The sequence below is a fragment of the Nomascus leucogenys genome, chromosome 22a (genome assembly GCF_006542625.1).
Source record: "Nomascus leucogenys isolate Asia chromosome 22a, Asia_NLE_v1, whole genome shotgun sequence".
NCBI classification, from domain to species: domain Eukaryota; kingdom Metazoa; phylum Chordata; class Mammalia; order Primates; family Hylobatidae; genus Nomascus; species Nomascus leucogenys.
The window spans coordinates 72227114-72245904 of NC_044402.1; the positions used below are offsets into that span (position 1 = coordinate 72227114).

General features: G+C 42.2%; 1 protein-coding gene across 2 annotated transcripts in view; it reads right to left on the minus strand.

The window, feature by feature from the left end:
• SLC25A12 (solute carrier family 25 member 12) overlaps window positions 1-5599 on the minus strand; it is a 112782-nt gene extending 107183 nt beyond the window's left edge. For both annotated transcript variants that reach the window (XM_030802870.1, XM_003253705.4), the window contains exons 1-2: window positions 5505-5599; window positions 4508-4561 (exon numbers count right to left, since the gene is read on the minus strand). In XM_030802870.1, coding sequence (XP_030658730.1) covers window positions 4508-4561; window positions 5505-5516 — 66 coding nt within the window. In that variant the 5' untranslated portion in view covers window positions 5517-5599. The remainder of the gene's footprint in view (window positions 1-4507; window positions 4562-5504) is intronic.
• Between the last annotated feature and the right edge of the window lie 13192 nt (window positions 5600-18791).

Below are 18791 nucleotides of genomic sequence, written 5' to 3' on the forward strand. Positions count from 1 at the left end.
CTGAGATTACAGGTATGAGCTGCCGCACCCAGCTGATATACCAGTACTTTCAAATAAGAATATATATATATTTTTTTAATTATTATTATTTTTGAGACAGTGAGTCTCGCTCTGTCGCCCAGGCTGAAGTGCAGTGGAACAATCTCGGCTCACTGCAACCCCCACTTCCCGGGTTCAAGCAATTCACCTGCCTCAGCTTCCCTAGTAGCTGAGATTACAGGTGTGCGCCACCACACCCGGCTAATTTTTTATATTTTTTATAGAGACAGGGTTTCACCGTGTTGCCCAGGCTGATCTCAAACTCCTGACCTCAAGTGACCCACCCGCCTCGGGCCTCCCAAATTGCTGGGATTACAGGTGTGAGCCACCACACCCGGCCATTTTATTGTTTTACAAATGACTTTTGACCCATGGCTCAAAAGTTTAACAAAATATTCTTATTTGAAAGTAGGAATTTTTATTGATTATTTGTGAATTTAGACAGTTAATGCCACAGATCTACATTTTACAAAGAGTTTTCGAATGTATTTTAAAATTTAAAATTACATCTCTTTATAGTCTTTAAGTAGCTCAGATAATTCTAAACTCAAGTGACCCCAAAATCCTCCCCAAACTAAATCATACTAATAACAGAATAATCTACATTTTAACCTTTAATTATACCCCTCTTGTGAAACTCCTACTTTAAACTTTCATGGGACCATTCTCCCTATTTCCCCTCCTCCTCCTTCCTACTTCAGTTGGAGATATCACTTATAAATCAGCCCCTGATCCTCTGCCTTGCTTTATATTTAATCCTTTTAACTACAAGGAATTCATCTACCACCTGCACAAATTTGTATCTGTCTAAATCCAACTTTAACTTAGTGAGATACATTTGTTTAGCAACCAAACTAAGCCCAACCCCCCAAAAAAATTATCCAAATAGATGCCTTATCAATTAACATCTATCCTAAAACTGACAGGTTCACTACTTCTTCCCTTACTTCCATATTTAATAACAAATTCGATAGATTCTTCCCTTACAAGTCGCTGGTATTGTCCTTGCTTTTCGTTTCCCCAGCCATCAGCCACTCTAGGTCATTAATTCTCAAAAGTATTACTTCAATAGCCTCTCAGCTGATCACCTAACCTACTTCCAATCTCTTCATACTTTATCCAACATACACAAAAAGCTGCCAGAATTCACCACTTCAATTTGCCTACTCAGAAACCCACAGTGGCTCCCTACTGTTTCAAATCCAAATTCCTTGGCTAACTATTCTAGACAGTTACAGTGTAAAGAAACTTTTTAAATTTCTAAGTAACCAGATTTTTTTTAACGTCTTAACAAAACACTCTGCCATTATCCCCTGACATACCTCTGTCTTTCAAAAGTCACCCCATTTCAATATCCTACCAGTAGTATAATGTAAGGGTTAAGGGTATGGGCTCTGGAATTTGATTTGAATCTGGGCTCCACCACATAGTCTGAATTAATTGACATTAATTTAACCTCATCTATATAAGAAGATATTAAACCTGCTTCATAAAGTTGTCATGAAAACTAACATTAATATCCTTAAAGCACTAGGCCAATCTCAAGCACACTCTAAATGATCAATAAATGTTAGCCAGTCAATATTATTACACAGCCACTATGATGTAAGAAGCCAGTCTGATTGCTCTACCACAGGCTATGCATTTGCCTTCACTATTCTTGATTCCTTCAACCACAAACCACAGCCTCAGCCTCCCAAAGTGCCGAGATTACAAGTTTGAGCCACTGCACTCAGCCTATGTTGTTATTTTTCTTGTTGCGTTAGGCCTTTCTGAAGGTGAGTATTTACATTCCATCACTCCCTTATCTATCAATAATGCTTGTGTCAATGTTTCATACTTAGTGCTAAATAAGCAGTTATGAATTCCACAAATTTTCAATATAAAAATAAAGGCGTCATCAAAATAATATGTAAAAAGATAATGACAATATGTAAAACAGTAAATGAAAAGCTAAGATTTAAAAGTTGTCAAAGAAGCGGCCGGGCGCGGTGGCTCACGCCTGTGATCCCAGCACTTTGGGAGGCTGAGGCGCATGGATCACGAGGTCAGGAGATCAAGACCATCCTGGCTAACATGGTGAAACCCCGTCTCTACTAAAAATGCAAAAAATTAGCCGGGCATGGGGGCAGGTGCCTGTAATCCCAGCTACTCGGGAGGCTGAGGCAAGAGAATTGCTTGAACCCCGGAGGCGGAAGTTGCAGTGAGCCAAGATCGCATCACTGCATTTTGAGACTCCGTCTCAAAAAAAAAAAAAGTTGTCAAAGAGCTAGGGACAGACTTGGCCATTCTCCTCATACCTCCAACCCAACTCTACCCCCACTCAAAAACAAAAAACAAATCCATACAGAATCACAGTATATTTTTTTCCCATAGAATTTTTAAAGCTAGAAAGACCTCAATTCCCATTCCCTTATGTCCCACTGAGTTCCACATGAGAAGCTGAAACTCAGGAAGGCCAGATGATTAGCCTAAGGGTACAAGAGCCAGATAAACGCAGGGCTAGGAATTAACTCCGTATTCCTAGGCAGTACTCAGATACCTAGGCAGTATTCTTTTCACTACATCATGCAGCGTTTCAACTCATTTCTTCCGCATCTACTTAGTCTAGAACATAAAATTAACTATATCACATGAACTCTTCACAAAACAATTGAGTATAATCACATGGTATGGTAAATACTGATATATTTTTGGCTATTTTCAAGAATGCCTGCGAGGAATAAAAGTTTCAAGTCATAAATGGACCATTTCTGTTATTATAATTACTTCTGGAAAAAAATACTTCCCTTATCAGATTTTATAACCTTTATGATTCTCATTTTCACAAATTATTTTTCATAAACTACACATATGTATGCTCAACTATGCAGCGTCTTATCCAACAATAGCTTAAGCAAACCACATATCTCAGATAAAAATGTCATCTATTCCAGGCTCATCAGCATATGTTAGAATCTGTTCCTAAAATAGACTCATAGACTTTTGGAATGGGAAGGAACCTTGGAGATCACCTCTCATTTCACAGAGGAAAATAATACCCAGCAGGGACCTGCCCAAGGTCAAAGTGTCTTCATAAGAACCCAGGTCCAGAATAGAAAGTTCTCAAAAGATTTCAGAGAGAAACGCAGTATTTGGTGAAACACCTTAGCTTGCCTCCCTTTACATCTACTTTTTTTTTTTTTTTTTTGAGACAGTCTCGCTCTGTCCCCAGGCTGGAGTGCAGAGGCACGATCTCGACTCACTGCAAGCTCCGCCTCCCGGGTTCATGCCATTCTCCTGCCTCAGCCTCCTGAGTAGCTGGGACTACAGGCGCCCGCCACCACGCCCAGCTAATTTTTTGTATTTTTAGTAGAGACAGGGTTTCACCGTGTTAGCCAGGATGGTCTCGATCTCCTGACCTCGTGGTCCACCAGCCTCAGCCTCCCAAAGTACTGGGATTACAGGCGTGAGCCACCGTGCCCGGCCTACATGTACTTCTTAAGTACAACTTCCTGCATAGGAAACTTTTGAAATTTAAGAAAAGAAAGCAAAACAAAAAACTAAGCCAACCTTTTTTTTTTTTCCCCCTTTTCTTTTCTTTTCAAGTCTACAGCCAAGTCACTGATCCTAAAAGCTTAGAAGTTAAGGTAGACCATTGCAAGAATCTTAAGAGGTAACATTTTGGGGTAAAATCCCCAAAGGCTTAAGGATACAATATAAGTAAGACACACAAATTAAGAATAGCTATAACATTCTTATCTCTGTAACAAATTACATGGAGGATAGCTCATAAGTATGAAAACTTTGTAAACACGCAACTTTCAAGGAAGAGAATTTTAGTCATCATACCTATTAACTATACAAGAATGCCAATACATTTTGAAATTTTATCTTGGTCTCTGTGCTTAAGCTGGAAATTATTTTTATTTTTTTTAAATATATATCTTAAGTCATGTAAAAAAAAAAAAGCAGTAACTTGAGGAAAACCTTTTATCAATCCTTAATTAAAAGAAGGCCTTAAACCTTAATAAGAGAAGTATAAACTATATTGTCCGGTCATGTTTGAAAGAATACATGAAAACTGAACATTCCTCAAAGTTAAGGCATGAATAGGACTAAGGACATGTGTGTTTTTTGTTTTTGCAATGAAAAGCACACTAGCCGGGCGTGGTGGCTCACGCTTGTAATCCCAGCACTTTGGGAGGCCGAGGCGGGCGGATCACAAGGTCAGGAGATCGAGACCACCGTGAAACCCCGTCTCTACTAAAAATACAAAAAATTAGCCGGGCGTGGTGGCAGGCGCCTGTAGTCCCAGCTACTCGGAGAGGCTGAGGCAGGAGAATCGCGTGAACCCGGGAGGCGGAGCTTGCAGTGAGCCGAGATTGCGCCACTGCACTCCAGCCTGGGCGACAGAGCAAGACTCCGTCTCAAAAAAAAAAAAAAAAAAAAAAAAAAAAAGAAAGGCACACTACGCAAACCAATTTACCTGTAGAAATATGTTTCTTAACTCATGAGGATCCCCTCGCTTAGTTGTCTGCACCTGTAAGCAAAAAAGAAAAAAAAAGCCAGTTAATGCTTCACTAGAAACCACACAATCTCTTCAGATTAGAGTTCACATGGCTAACAATCAATGCTCCTAACTTTTATCATTTAGTTTAAAACAAACTAAAAGCCCTAATCGCTGATAAGAACTGTCAAACTGGGTAACTTGACTAGAGGGCAGAAAAACAGGTGTGAATAGCCTAAGATAAAGCAAAGCTACCGGACAGTGCTTCCTCTGGACTGGAAAGGGAAGCCAATGAGGATCTTTTACTTTATTCCACATCTACTAGCAACACAGTAGTAACCACCCACCTTCAAATCAAGAAGCTAACAAGAGTAGATCAACAGGAAAGTTAAATCACCCAAATTAATCACTTGGCCTAGCAGCCTTTCTCCATGAAAAGCAAACCCAACATGTAATTATCTCCGCGTCCCTCTCCCCATCCAACCTAAAATATGAGAGCTGCCACAAATACAAATACTTTCGATACCCTGCAATCTGCAACGCAAAAGCCAACCATTGCCTCGGCCTTACTGAGGCCCCAAATTACTCAATACTTACTCCCTCCCCCACCGCAATTCACTGATACCCTAGGTATCCCCAGCTTTACTTGCCACTTCCTCCCACACCCTTTCTGATGCCCTCCAACTCCGGACTCACAATCCCATGCACCTAGGACAGGACATTACTCTTCCTTCACTGACCCGTGTTACCGTACTAGCCCCTTCAACTCACAATCCCTCCTCCTTCCCCTCCCCCAGCCGGGCATCCCCTCCTCCGGTCCAAGCCCCGCACAGCTCTCCCCGCAGCAAGCCGGAGCCCCAGGACAAGCTATCTAGGACCTAGGCAATGAATGAAATGGGAAGCAGTGGGGGGCTGCAGGCAGGGCGCCCGGAATGTCTCTTATGCAATAAAAGCAGCAGCAGAGAGTTGGAGTCACCTTGACCGCCATGCTGTGCTCAGAAGCCGGGGACGAGCGAGTGAGCGAGCAGGGCCGAGCTGTCAGGGCGCGCGCGCGCCGCCTCCCCGGCCGCGCCCGCCCTCCCTTTCGCCGGCGCCGCGCGCGTCCCTATGCAAATGAACTCGGGACGCGCCGCGTGCGGAAAGGGGCCCGGCGTGCCGGCCAGAAAAGCAGCTGGCCCAGGGCCAGCCAGCCGGCCGGCCAGGCGGAGGAGGGGGACGCGCCTCCCACGGGGAAGACAAGCGCGACCCGTGGGATCCCGAGGCGCCGCGTCGTTGCCACAGCTAGGTCGCCGCCAGAAAAGCCCCAGGTTTCCTAAGGCCTCTTAGTGGGTGTGGCTTTGGGCACCGACCGGCCAAAGTTGTTTTCCCCGAGGCTTAAAGGAACATTTGGGGCCTATATTGAGCAAGGTTCCGACGGATCAAAGAGCACTTCCCATTCATAACAATGAATTAATGACAACTGATGGCAAATACCGACAAAAAAAGATTGGGAACCACTCACTCTAGGGAAAACTTAAGTAAACATAACTTGAGAAATATGCTCCTAAATTGGCATGGGACGAATACGCTGAATTTATTTTTGCTTTGCATGCTATTATAACAGTTTATTAGTAGACTCGCTCCACTTTCCTAATCACCCAAATCCTGTGTGCAATGAGAAAAAACTCCATTTGTTTTTTTTTGTTTTTTTTTTTGAGACGGAGTCTCGCTCTGTCGCCCGGGCTGGAGTGCAGTGGCGCAATCTCGGCTCACTGCAAGCTCCGCCTCCCGGGTTCACGCCATTCTCCTGCCTCAGCCTCTCCGAGTAGCTGGGACTACAGGCGCCCGCCACCACGCCCGGCTAATTTTTTTGTATTTTTAGTAGAGACAGGGTTTCACCGTGGTCTCGATCTCCTGACCTCGTGATCCGCCCGCCTCGGCCTCCCAAAGTGCTGGGATTACAAGCGTGAGCCACCGCGCCCGGCCGGAAAAAACTCCATTTGTCTTTGACAGGGCTGGCAATGAATCGCTTGCCTATACATGAACAGAAAGTAATTCTCCTTTCGATTTCTAGCCCTACCTAAGAAGTAGAAGAAGTAGTAACTCTATCTTGAACCAAAACAATGTTTCTAAACCCGAGTCTTGCCAATATGACTGTATTAGGCTACATATTGATTCAAACATGTATGGGCATCCATTATATGCCTGACATGGTCTTGCTTGTAAATAATGCAAATAACCTATAGCCCCCACCCTCTAGGGGCTTACAGATGGTCAATGCTTCTCCACAACCCCAATCACATGTGTATTGTGTGTGTGTGTGTGTTAAGACTGAGTCTCGCTCTGTCGCCCAGGCTGGAGTGCAGTGGCACCATCTTGACTCAATGCAACGTCCACCTCCCAGGTTCAAGAGATTCTCCTGCCTTGGCCTCCCGAGTAGCTGGGATTACAGGCACCCGCCACGACGCCCAGTTAATTTTTTGCATTTTTAGTAGAGACAGGGTTTCACTATGTTGGCCAGGTTTGTCTCAAACTCCTGACTTCTGGTGATCCGCCCACCTCGGCTTCCCAAAGTGCTGGGATTACAGGCGTGAGCCACCGCGCCCAAACCTAGGTGTGTTTTCATTTTTAATTTTTTGAGACGGAGTCTCGCTCTATCGCCCAGGCGGGAGTGCAGTGGCGCCATCTTGGCTCACTGCAACCTCTGCCTTCTGGGTTCAAGCAATTCTCCTGCCTCAGACTCCCAAGTAGCTGGGATTACAGGTGCACGCCACCATGCCCGGCTAATTTTATATTTTTAGTAGCTATGGGGTTTCGCCCAAGCCACTTATAATTAGATACTAGATAAATGACACACTTTAGGGCTTCTCTATACTGTACAACTATTCTCCCTCTATGAACATTTGCTGTCATTGAAATAAATTCTCGTTTTGGTGGTATCAAAAATCAGAAGAAATAGTTGTACTCCTGCAGTTATGTCTTTTCCTGAACTGTCTTCCTCACAGTCTGACTCTAAATCCTATAAATTATGCAGTGGAGATGATGGTTATCTCATTTTTGGACCACAGCCTTCTTTATTCCCTTGGTGAAGCAATAACAAACAGTTTTCTTTTCAATGAATTTTGGAAGGAATTCATGGAATGAGCTGCTCTAGACATATACGGCTGTGAGTAATCTATCACTATACTAATTATGTATAACCTGGTATTTAATAGGACACTATATAATCAGATGGAGGATTGAACTAGATGAGCTTTAATGCTTCTTCAAACACTCTAATTCAATGATTTAAAAGGAGCCAAATTTTAGTTAATAAACATTTATTGAGTGCCTTGCGTTTGTATAAAACATGTGTTGCGGCTGGGTGTGGTGGCTCACGCCTGTAATCCCAGCACTTTGGGAGGCCAAGGCGGGCGGATCACAAGGTCAGGAGTTCAAGACCAGCCTGTCCAATATGGTGAAACCCCATCTCTACAAAAATAGAAAAATTAGCAGGGTGTGGTGGCGTGCACCTGTAGTCCCAGCTACTCAGGAGGCTGAGACAGAAGAATCTCTTGAGGCCAGGCACGGTGGCTCACACCTGTAATCCTAGTGCTTTGAAGGCCAAGGCAGGTGGATTGCCTGAGCTCAGGAGTTCAAGACTAGCCTGGGCAACACAGTGAAACCCTGTCTCTACTAAAATACAAAAAAATTAGCCAGGTGTGGCAGTGTGCGCCTGTAGTCCCAGCCACTCGGGAGGCTGAGACAGGAGAATTGCTAGAACCTGGGAGGTGGAGGTTGAAGTGAGCTGAGATCGTGCCACTGCACTCCAGCCTGGGCAACAGAGCGAGACTCTGTCTCTGAAAAAAAAAGAAGGCCAGGTGCGGTGGCTCATGCCTGTAATCCCAGCACTTTGGGAGGCTGAGGCGGGTGGATCACCTGAGGTCGGGAGTTCAAGACCAGCCTGACCAACAAGGAAGAAACCCCATCTCTACTAAAAAAAAAAAAAAAATAGCCAGGCGTGGTGGCTCATGCCTGTAGTCCCAGCTACTCGGGAGGGTGAGGCAGGAGAATTGCTTGAACCTGGGAGGTGGAGGTTGTGGTGAGCCGAGATCATGCCATTGCACTCCAGCCTGGGCAATAAGAGCAAAACTCTGTCTCAAAAAAAAAAAAGATCGAGCCACTGCATTCCAGCCCAGGTGACAGAGTGAGACCCTGTCTCAAAAAAAAAAAAAAAAAAAAAAAAAAAAAAAAAAAAAAAAAAAAAACTTGTGTTGCAGCTACAGGAAACAGCATCGTTCCCAAAGTATAGAGAATATTTTACCGAGGCAAGGCAAGTGCTACCATTCTTTTTTTTTTTTTTTTTTGAGACATAGTTTCACTCTTGTTGCCTAGGCTGGAGTGCAATGGCATGATCTTGGCTCACCGCAACCTCCACCTCCTGGGTTCAAGCAATTCTCCCGCCTCAGCCTCCCAAGTAGCTGGGATTACAGGCATATGCCACAATGCCCGGGTAATTTTGTATTTTTAGTAGAGATGAGGTTTCTCCATGTTGGTCAGGCTGGTCTCAAACTCCCGACCTCAGGTGATCTGCCTGCCTTGGCCTCCCAAAGTGCTGGGATTACAGGCATGAGCCACAGCACCTGGCTTACTATTCATTTTTTAATGAATAATGTGAAAAGAATGATATTGAAACCTGTTGTCCTGTGCCAGTGCCCAAGGCAACTTTAGGTAATGATGGGATAAAGACTGTGTGGCTTGCCACATATTCTCACTCCAATCAGAAATATATAACTGGGAGAATAAACATCCTGCCAGGTCCCTCAGCTACCCACCCTTACCCTACCCCTGTGGATTTATTTGGATGCTTTTTGTTTCCCTTCTACTTAGAAGTCAATGAGGAAGAATACTTTGGACCTGATCCAAAGTAAAGAAGAAAGTGTCACTTTAAAAATTGTGTGGGAGAAAAGCAAAGGTCCCAAAATAGCCAAAGCAAATTTGAGAAGGAACAAAGCTGGAGGACTTAGACTACCTGGCTCCAAGACTTACTATAAAGCTTAAGAAATTGCTACAGTGTAGTGCTGCTGGCCAGCATATGAATTGATAAACAGATCAATGGAACAGAATAGAGAGCCCAGAAATAGATCCAAAATTATAAAATCATTGGCTTGTTCCCTTTATTTCTTTCTTTTTTCTTTCTTTCTCTTTCTTTCTTTTTCTTTCTTTCTCTTTCTTTTTCCTCTTTCTCTTTTTTCTTTCTTTCTTCTTTCTCTCTCTTTCTTTGTTTTTTTCTTTTCTCTCTTTTCTCTTTTTTTTTCTTTGAGACAGGATTTCACTCTGTCACCCAGGCTGGAGTGCAGTGGCATGATCGTGGCTCACTGCAGCCCCGACCTCCTGGGTTCAAGCAATCCTCAGACTTAAGCCTCCTGAGTAGCTAGGATTATAGGCATGCACCACCATACCCAGCTAAATTTTTAATTTTTGTAGAGAAAGGGTCTCTCTATGTTACCCAGGCTGTTCTTGAACTCCTGGGTTCAAGCAGTCCTCCTGCCTTGGCCTCCCAAAGTGCTGGGATTACAGGTGTGTGTTATCTTGCCTGGCCAAAGTCATTTGATTTCTAACAAAGTTGCCAAAGCAATTCAGTGGGGGCAAGGAAACTTTTCAACAATTGATGCTAGAATAACTAGATATCAGTGTGGGAAAATTAATGAACCTAAATCCCTACCTCACACCATATACTAAATTTGATTTGAGATGAATCATAGACCTAAATGCAAAAGCTGAAGTCATAAAGATGCCCCCAACAGCTTTATAAACAAAGGTTTTAGTAGAAAACATAAAAGAATATCTTCGTGGCTAGGTGCCATGACATGTGCTTGGAGTCCTAGCTACTCAGGAGGCTGAGGCAGGAGGATCACTTGAGGCCAGGAGTTCAAGGCTGTAGTGATGATCATGGCTGTGAACAGCCACTGCACTCCAGCCTGGGCAACACAGTAAGACCCTGTGTCTCTAAAATACACACACACACACACACAAACATATATATATATATATATATAAAACATATATATTATATATATACACACATATATAAAACATATATATTATATATATACACACATATATGTATATATAGAGAGGAGATAGATCTATCTTTGTAACTTGGAGGTAGGTAAAGTTTTCTTAAAACCTAAAAAGCAATAACAATAAATTAAGAAATTGATAAATTAGATTTCACTAAAGGTAAAAATGTCTTTTCCTCAAAATATAGCATTAAGAAAATGAATAGGCAAGGTATTAACTGGGAGAGAATATTAGCAAAACATATACACAACAAACAACTAATATCCAGGATATATCCTAAATCTCAATGACATCAATAATAAACAACCTAGCCCTAAAAATTGGCAAAATATTGGAACAGAACTTCACAAAATAAGATATACAAATGGTCAATAACACATGAAAAAGTGTACAACATCATTAGTCATCAGGGAAATGCAAATTAAATCACAGTGAGAAGGTACCACTACACATCTACTAGAATAGCTAAAATTAAGGACTGAAAACACCAGATGCTGGCAAGGATATGGAGCAACCAGAGTTCTTATTCACTACAGTAGGTGTGTGTAAACTGGTATAATTACTTTGAGAAAAATCTAGCAGGTTCTTGTAAAACTAAACATACACCTACCTATGACCAAGCAATTCTATCTCCCAATATTTACCCAAGAGAAATGAAAATATATGTCTATTAAAAGCTGTACAAGAATGTTCACAGCCACTTTATTAATAATAGCCCAAAACTGGAAATAAGCCCAAAACTGGAAATAACCCAGGTGTCTATCAATACAAGAATAGATAAACTGTGGTATATTTGGAGGATGAAATACTATTGAGAAATAAAATAGAGTAAACTAATGATACACACAACAACATGGACAAGTGTCAAAAGTATGATGCTAAGTGAAAGAAGCCTTGCATAAATCATATAGTACAAAAGAGCAGAGCATATATCATATGATTCTGTTTATACAAAGTTCTAGAACCAGCAAAATAAATCACTGGTGAAAAAAAATTTGAGCCATGATTGCCAGAGAGGACTTGACTAGAAAGAGGAATAAGAGAACTATGTGAAGTGATAATAGTAGTATATGCCTTGCCTAGGGGCTTAGATAACAGGTGTATGCATTTTTCAGAACTTAGTGAATGTAAACATAAGGTTTGTACACTTAATTACAAATGTGTGTAAATTTCCTTCAAAAGGAAAAACAACCTGAGCAAATATTGAACTCTAGCCAATCATATATTTAGGGGAGAGAATACTAGTGTTTTAAATTTACTTTGAAATGCATTAAAGAAATAAGAAAGATTTACGGATGGATAGAGAAATGGATGAATAGGTATGTGATTTCTAACTGTGGGAGTGTATACAGGAGTTCACTGAAAAAAATTATTGTGCAACTTTTCTAAATATTCTAAAATTTTCATAATAAAAGGTCAGGGAAAATTTATATTGGTCTTTGTGTTTCTGAAGATGGCTATCCATGTATGTAATTCTGTTGTTTGGTCAGAAATTGTACTGGGACTTATTTCTTAACCACTAATAGGCCTCTGCATTGTTGGAGAGGAGGAGAAAGAACTGAAACTGCTTGACAAATAATATACCTCTTCTATGGGGAGGGGAATCTGTGAAAATTATATTGCATTGAGAAGGCTGGGTGTGTAATCCCACGCCTGTACAGGCTCATGCCTGTAATCCCAGCACTTTGGGAGGCCAAGGCGGGCAGATCACTTGAATCCAGGAGTTCGAGACCAGCCTGGCCAACATGGTGAAACCCCATCTCTACTAAAAATACAAAAATTAGCCAGGCGTGGTGGTGCCCACCTATAATCCCAGCTACTCGGGAGGCTGAGAAAGGAGAACTGCTTGAACCCAGAAGGCAGAGGCTGCAGTGAGCCGAGACTGCGCTACTGCACTCCAGCTTGGGCGACAGAATGAGACTCTGTCTCAAAGAAAAAAAAAAAAATATATATATATATATATAGTTTATATATATATATAAACTATATATATATAGTTTACATACATAGTTTATATACATAGTATATATATATATATTGCATCAAGAAAGAAAATGTTTTCCTCAACATTAATTCAGACACTAATTATATGTCCTTGGGGTCATGCGTGTTTTGGTATATGTGTGCGTTCGGTCTAATAATTACCCACAGGAAAACTAGAAAAAGAATGTGAAAGTATATTTGCATAACATACTGACAGTTACCTTGGAAAGAACCAGACTTGGAATCTAAAGCCTAACTTGGAACTCCTCTGCTGAAGTGCACCCAGGATGTAATTCTAGACTGAGAAACTCAGACTTAGGTGAGGAAGATCCTGCAATTGGTCATTGTGTCCTTGGATTGCCCCGTTGGGGCAAGGAGAACTAATCATAGGATGACACCAACTCTTTTGAGTAGGAGGTTTCTAAAAAGGGGAGGACAGGTTTGTACTCACTAAGGAAGAGAAGTCTACAGACCACAAGACAAGTAAGGTAGGAATTGGGATATGCCCAGGAAGAAACTTCTCCTGAAGAATTACATTAGAGAAGTAATATTGATCAGTATCAAATTGAACGAATCAGAGGGATAATCGGGAAATTTAAGTTAGAAAGTTTTGGAGAAACAGTATGAAATAGCTAGACCTTGGCTGGGCGCGGTGGCTCACGCTTGTAATCCCAGCACTTTGGGAGGCCGAGGCGGGTGGATCACGAGGTCAGGAGATCGAGACCACGGTGAAACCCCGTCTCTACTAAAAATACAAAAAATTAGCCGGGCGAGGTGGCGGGCGCTTGTAGTCCCAGCTACGCGGGAGGCTGAGGCAGGAGAATGGCGTGAACCCCGGGAGGCGGAGCCTGCAGTGAGCCGAGATCGCACCACTGCACTCCAGCCTGGGTGAAAGAGCGAGACTCCGTCTCAAAAAAAAAAAAAAAAAAAAAAAAAGGAAATAAAATAGGGAGTCAACAGTTATAATTCCTCTAACCATCCCCAATCCTTCAATAAAACACTATCTGCGAACAAGTGTTGTGTTGATGGCATGGAAGAAAAATCACAGTGATAGGAAATATAACATTCCTCAGTGAAGTGCTAACCCCCTCACTGAGATCCATGTGGCAATAGCAGCAACACATCTCATCAAAGACAGTAGGCTCAGGGTTCTACATGGATAACAGCAGCTAAGTGAGTGTAAGCCAAGACTTAACAGAATGGTAATGAGGAGTATGGATCACAGAGAAGCAACTGCCTGGTAGATGAGACCAATCCTTTGCTTAAACATGCTAGAGAACATTGCAGGGAGAGTGGGATGCTTCATCATATGGAATTCTATATGGCTATGAAGTTCTACTCTATCTCCAAGACACTATATGTGCCTTCTTATTGTTGATGTCTGTAAGCAGGAAATACGAAGAGAACATAATCATCTAAAACGATTAAGTAACAATGCACATATAAGGATTCTTAATTGTGTGGTAAATTTATGCAAGAGAGGTTTAGACAAAGAAAAAATCAATTTAAGCTGGACGGTAAACAAAAGGTTTCATGGAAACAATAACTCACCTCTTCTTTAATTCAGCACTTTTCTGCATTCCTTCCAGAATAGGTCTTATTATTGTATCCTTCTTCCTTCATCCATACCCTCAGTCCTAACACTTATCTCAATGCCTGCTGTTAGTCATGTAGGTATTAATTAAATGGTTTATTGATCATTCCTAGCCAGTTTCTCTACCGATAGCCAATTAGTCCCCTTATCTTTCCTAAGTGAAGGCCATTACTACTGCCCTTGTTGCTTGAGTCAGAAAGCTGGGTATCAGACTCTCCCTTGTTCCTCGCATTCAAATAGCCACCCAGTACCGCATTTTCCATTCCCTTCAGTGCTTTTTAAATCTCTTCTCTTGGCGGGGCATGGTGGCTCATGCATGTAATCCCAGCACTTTGGGAGGCCAAGGCAGGTGGATTGCCTGAGCTCAGAATTTGAAACCAGCCTGGGCAACATGGTGAAACTCCGTCTCTACTAAAAATACAAAAAATTAGCTGGGTATGGTGGCAGGCGCCTGTAATCCCAGCTACTTGGGAGGCTGACGCAGGAGAATCGCTTGAACCCAGGAGGCGGAGGTTTCAGTGAGCCGAGATCGTGCCATTGCACTCCAGCCTAGGTGACAGAGCAAGACTCTGTCCCGAAAAAATAAACAAAAAAAACTCTTCTTTTGATTATAATAGCCTTTATTGTGCCTTCTAATTCCTCTCTCAGTTTCTACTTCTCTATTTTCTGCCTCCTGTCACTACCCTCAAATCCATTCTCCACAGTGCTACCAAGTGTTTGATCTAAAACAGAAATTGAATTTTGTCACTTGCCCATCCTTCACTGGCTCTCTACTGACTTCAATATAAAATCCAAACTTGGCTGGGCACAGTGGCTCACTCCTGTAATCCCAGCACTTTGGGAGGCCTAGGCGGGCGGATCATGAGGTCAGGAGATTGAGACCATCTTGGCTAACATGGTAAGACCCCTTCTCTAAAAAAAAAAAATACAAAAATTAGCCTCGGCGACAGAGCAAGACTCCGTCTCCAAAAAAAAAAAAAGAAGCTCTTCCTCCAGAAAACAATCCCTAGCCCCCTTTTCCCATTTAGGGTAGCCTCCCTCTGGGCACTAACTCTATCCTATGCATAGTATTTATCACACTTTTGTTGTTGTTGTTGTTGTTGTTGTTGTTGTTTGAGACAGAGTTTCGCTTTTGTCTCATAGGCTGGAGTGCAATAGCACCATCTTGGCTCACCGCAACCTCTGCCTCCCAGGTTCAAGTGATTCTCCTTCCTCAGCCTCCCAAGTAGCTGAGATTACAGGCATGCACCACCACACCCAGGTAATTTTGTATTTTTAGTAGAGAGAGGGTTTCTCCACGTTGGTCAGGCTGGTCTCGAACTCCTGATCTCAGGTGATCCACCCACCTCAGCCTCCCAAAGTGCTGGGATTACAGGCGTGAGCCACCGCACCCGGCCTAATTACACTGTTATAATTACCTCTTTGCTTATTATCATTTCCACTGGTGGCTTTCAAACTACTTTACTAACCTACACCTATATATTAAAAAAACACATTTTTTTTTTACAACTCCAGTACATAACAAAATAAAAATTTCACAGAGCAGTACTGAACCTTACTACATGCAACACACTCTAGTATTTACTATTCCACACTATATTCTATTTCTTTATTCTAATTTTGGTTTCAACACGCTAAACTGATATCATGCATAACCCTTTAGTGGGCCAAACTTACAGTTTAAAAATATTGCAATACAATGTGAACTCACGTAGATTCTAGAGCATGGTAGATGCTCAATGTAGGAATTGAAGAAAAAGATAAAACAAAAATCTGTGTATCCCTAGCAATTAGTGCAGGGTAAGGTACAAAGCAGTGGTTAATAAAAATGTTTGAGAACAAAATAAACACAAAATTCTGGGATAGATCATCTTCATGAATCATATTCCCCCATCACTTTCCTTTTTAAGAATAAAGATTTCTTGGCCGGGCGCAGTGGCTCACACCTGTAATCCCAGCACTTTCGGAGGCCAAGGTGGGTGAATCACCTGAGGTCAGGAGTTCGAGACCAGCCTGGCCAACGTGGCAAAAACCCGTCTCTACTAAAAATAACAAAAAGAATTAGCTGGGTGTGGTGGCACATGCCTGTAATCCCAGCGACTCGGGAGGCCGAGGCAGGAGAATCACTTGAACCCAGGAGGCAGAGGTTGCAGTGAGCTGAGATCGTGCCATTGCACTCCAACCTGGGCAACAAGAGCAAAACTCTGCCTCAAAATAAATAAACAAAAGAATAAAGATTTATTACAAGATATTAAGATGAAAACATAGACATGTAAAAACATATACAGAGACAGGCAAAACTGGAGAAGGAATACAAATTGTTGTATTTGAAGGGGATGGTGAGATAGAGAGGCATGATTCTGAAAGCCAGCTGTTAGGTCTTCTTCCAAAAAAGACTTGACGTGGTAAAGTCACCAATGTCCACGATATGGTCATCAGTTCTGTATGTCATAAATCATCTTGTAAATGGCCCAAATATCACTTAAGCTAACCAAATTAACAAGATACTGACGAATAACCAATATAAGCTAATATTTACTGAGTGCTTACTTTGTTTCAGGCACTATTCTAATCACTTTCTATGAATCTGTCCTCAAACAACTCTGAAGTAGGGTAATTTCATGTCATTATCTCCAATTCAAAGGTGAGGAAACTGAGACTGGGAGATTAAGCAGCTTTCCCAAGGTTATAAAACTAATAAATGGTAATAAAGTTATAAAAAGAATAATAACGAAAACGTGAAAAATCTCTCAGAAAGTAGAGCAATACACCAAGAAAGAGAGGGAAAGGATTTAAATACAAAGGACGAATCCAGGGTGCCCAATAATTAAATTCTAAGAGATCTGGGGAAAATAGAAATTTAGCATGATAGAAAAGAAATTATCAAATAAACAACGCAAGAGAACTTTTCATATCCGAAAGATGAGTATTCAAAGTGTTCTCTGTGTACCCAAAACAATGAGTAAGAAAGGCTCCATACCAAGGCACATTTTGAAATATCAGAACATTGGAGATAAAAAGAGAATAAAAAGCAAAAAAAAAAAAAAAAAAAAAAAAAAAAAACAAAAAACAGGAGGAGGTGAAAACAGCCTATCTCATTATCTCACGAAATAATCCACTGGAGAAATTTTTTTTTGAGATGGAGTCTTGCTCTGTCTCCCAGGCTGGAATGTAGTGGCGTGATCTTGGCTCACTGCAACCTCCGCCTTCCGGGTTCAAGTGATTTTCCTGCCTCAGCCTCCCGAGTAGCTGGGACTACAAGAGCATGCCACCATGCCCGGCTAATTTTTGTATTTTTAGTAGAAATGGCATTTCACCATATTGGTCAGGCTGGTCTTCAACTCCTGACCTCGTGATCCACCAGACTCGGCCTCCCAAAGTGCTGGGATTACAGGCATGAGGCACCATGCCTGGCCTCCACTGGAGAAATTTTTGCCTCTTTTCCCCACAACCTTGGGCTCACAGATTTCGAGGCCCCAGTGTCCGAGGAAGAAATGTTTCCACCAAGAAACACCATCATGGGTCAGATGAATTGGAAACTGAAACTGCCCCCTGGAGATTTTGGGCTTCTTCAGCTGCAAAACTAGAGGCAGAAAAGGGTCACTACAGCCAAGTGGCGATGAATCCCCAATATCAAGGAGAAACTGGGTTGTTACTATACAATGAGGCAAGGATTACTATGTCTGAATCCCAAATGAGGCAACTCAGTAGAGACAGCCAATCCAACAGAAGTAAGTCCATAGTGCACTCAGACCATTTGGAAATTAGGGTTTGGGACACCGTACTAAAGAATAAAACATAGTCAAGGTGCTTACAGAAATGAGGGGACACAGAATGAAGGGTGGAAAAAGGAAGTTATGATTATCAACTTAGGCCTTATAACCATCCACAGAAGTGGGGTTCAATAGCAGCTTCAGTTTACATTATTCTTGATCCTTATTCCACCTGTACCTCATACGAAGAGCATTGGCATTGGCTAACATTTCAAATTTGATCATCCTCTGATGATATGATAGGTGTGGGACTATGTGTGGTCACTGTGTTAGCAACACTGATTGCCACACAAGGGATGATATGTGAATTTCTTACAGGCAAGTGACACCTGTAAGACATTGGGGCTTGAATTGCCTTTATAGTATTCTACCCAAAAACGAGGCCTACTGACAGGAGACCACAGCAGCAAGGAGCCAGAGTTTCCTTGTCAGGAAATTGGTATAATGCGGAGGCCCCTGTAGGCTCATTGAAGTAATTAAGAATGCATGCTATCTAACAGGCAGTAAGAACATCGATGATCAATGTCAGCTGGAGAAGCAGAGATGACCAAAAGTGAATATTGTTAAGTAGCAAAATTCATTTCTTCTCTATTCCTACTTCTAACCCCTAACCTGGAGGAGTTAGCCTTGAAAGAAAAAAAAAAAAAAAAAAGGCCGGGCGCGGTGGCTCACGCTTGTAATCCCAGCACTTTGGGAGGCCGAGGCGGGCGGATCACGAGGTCAGGAGATCGAGACCACGGTGAAACCCCGTCTCTACTAAAAATACAAAAAATTAGCCGGGCGTGGTGGCGGGCGCCTGTAGTCCCAGCTACTCGGAGAGGCTGAGGCAGGAGAATGGCATGAACCCGGGAGGCGGAGCTTGCAGTGAGCC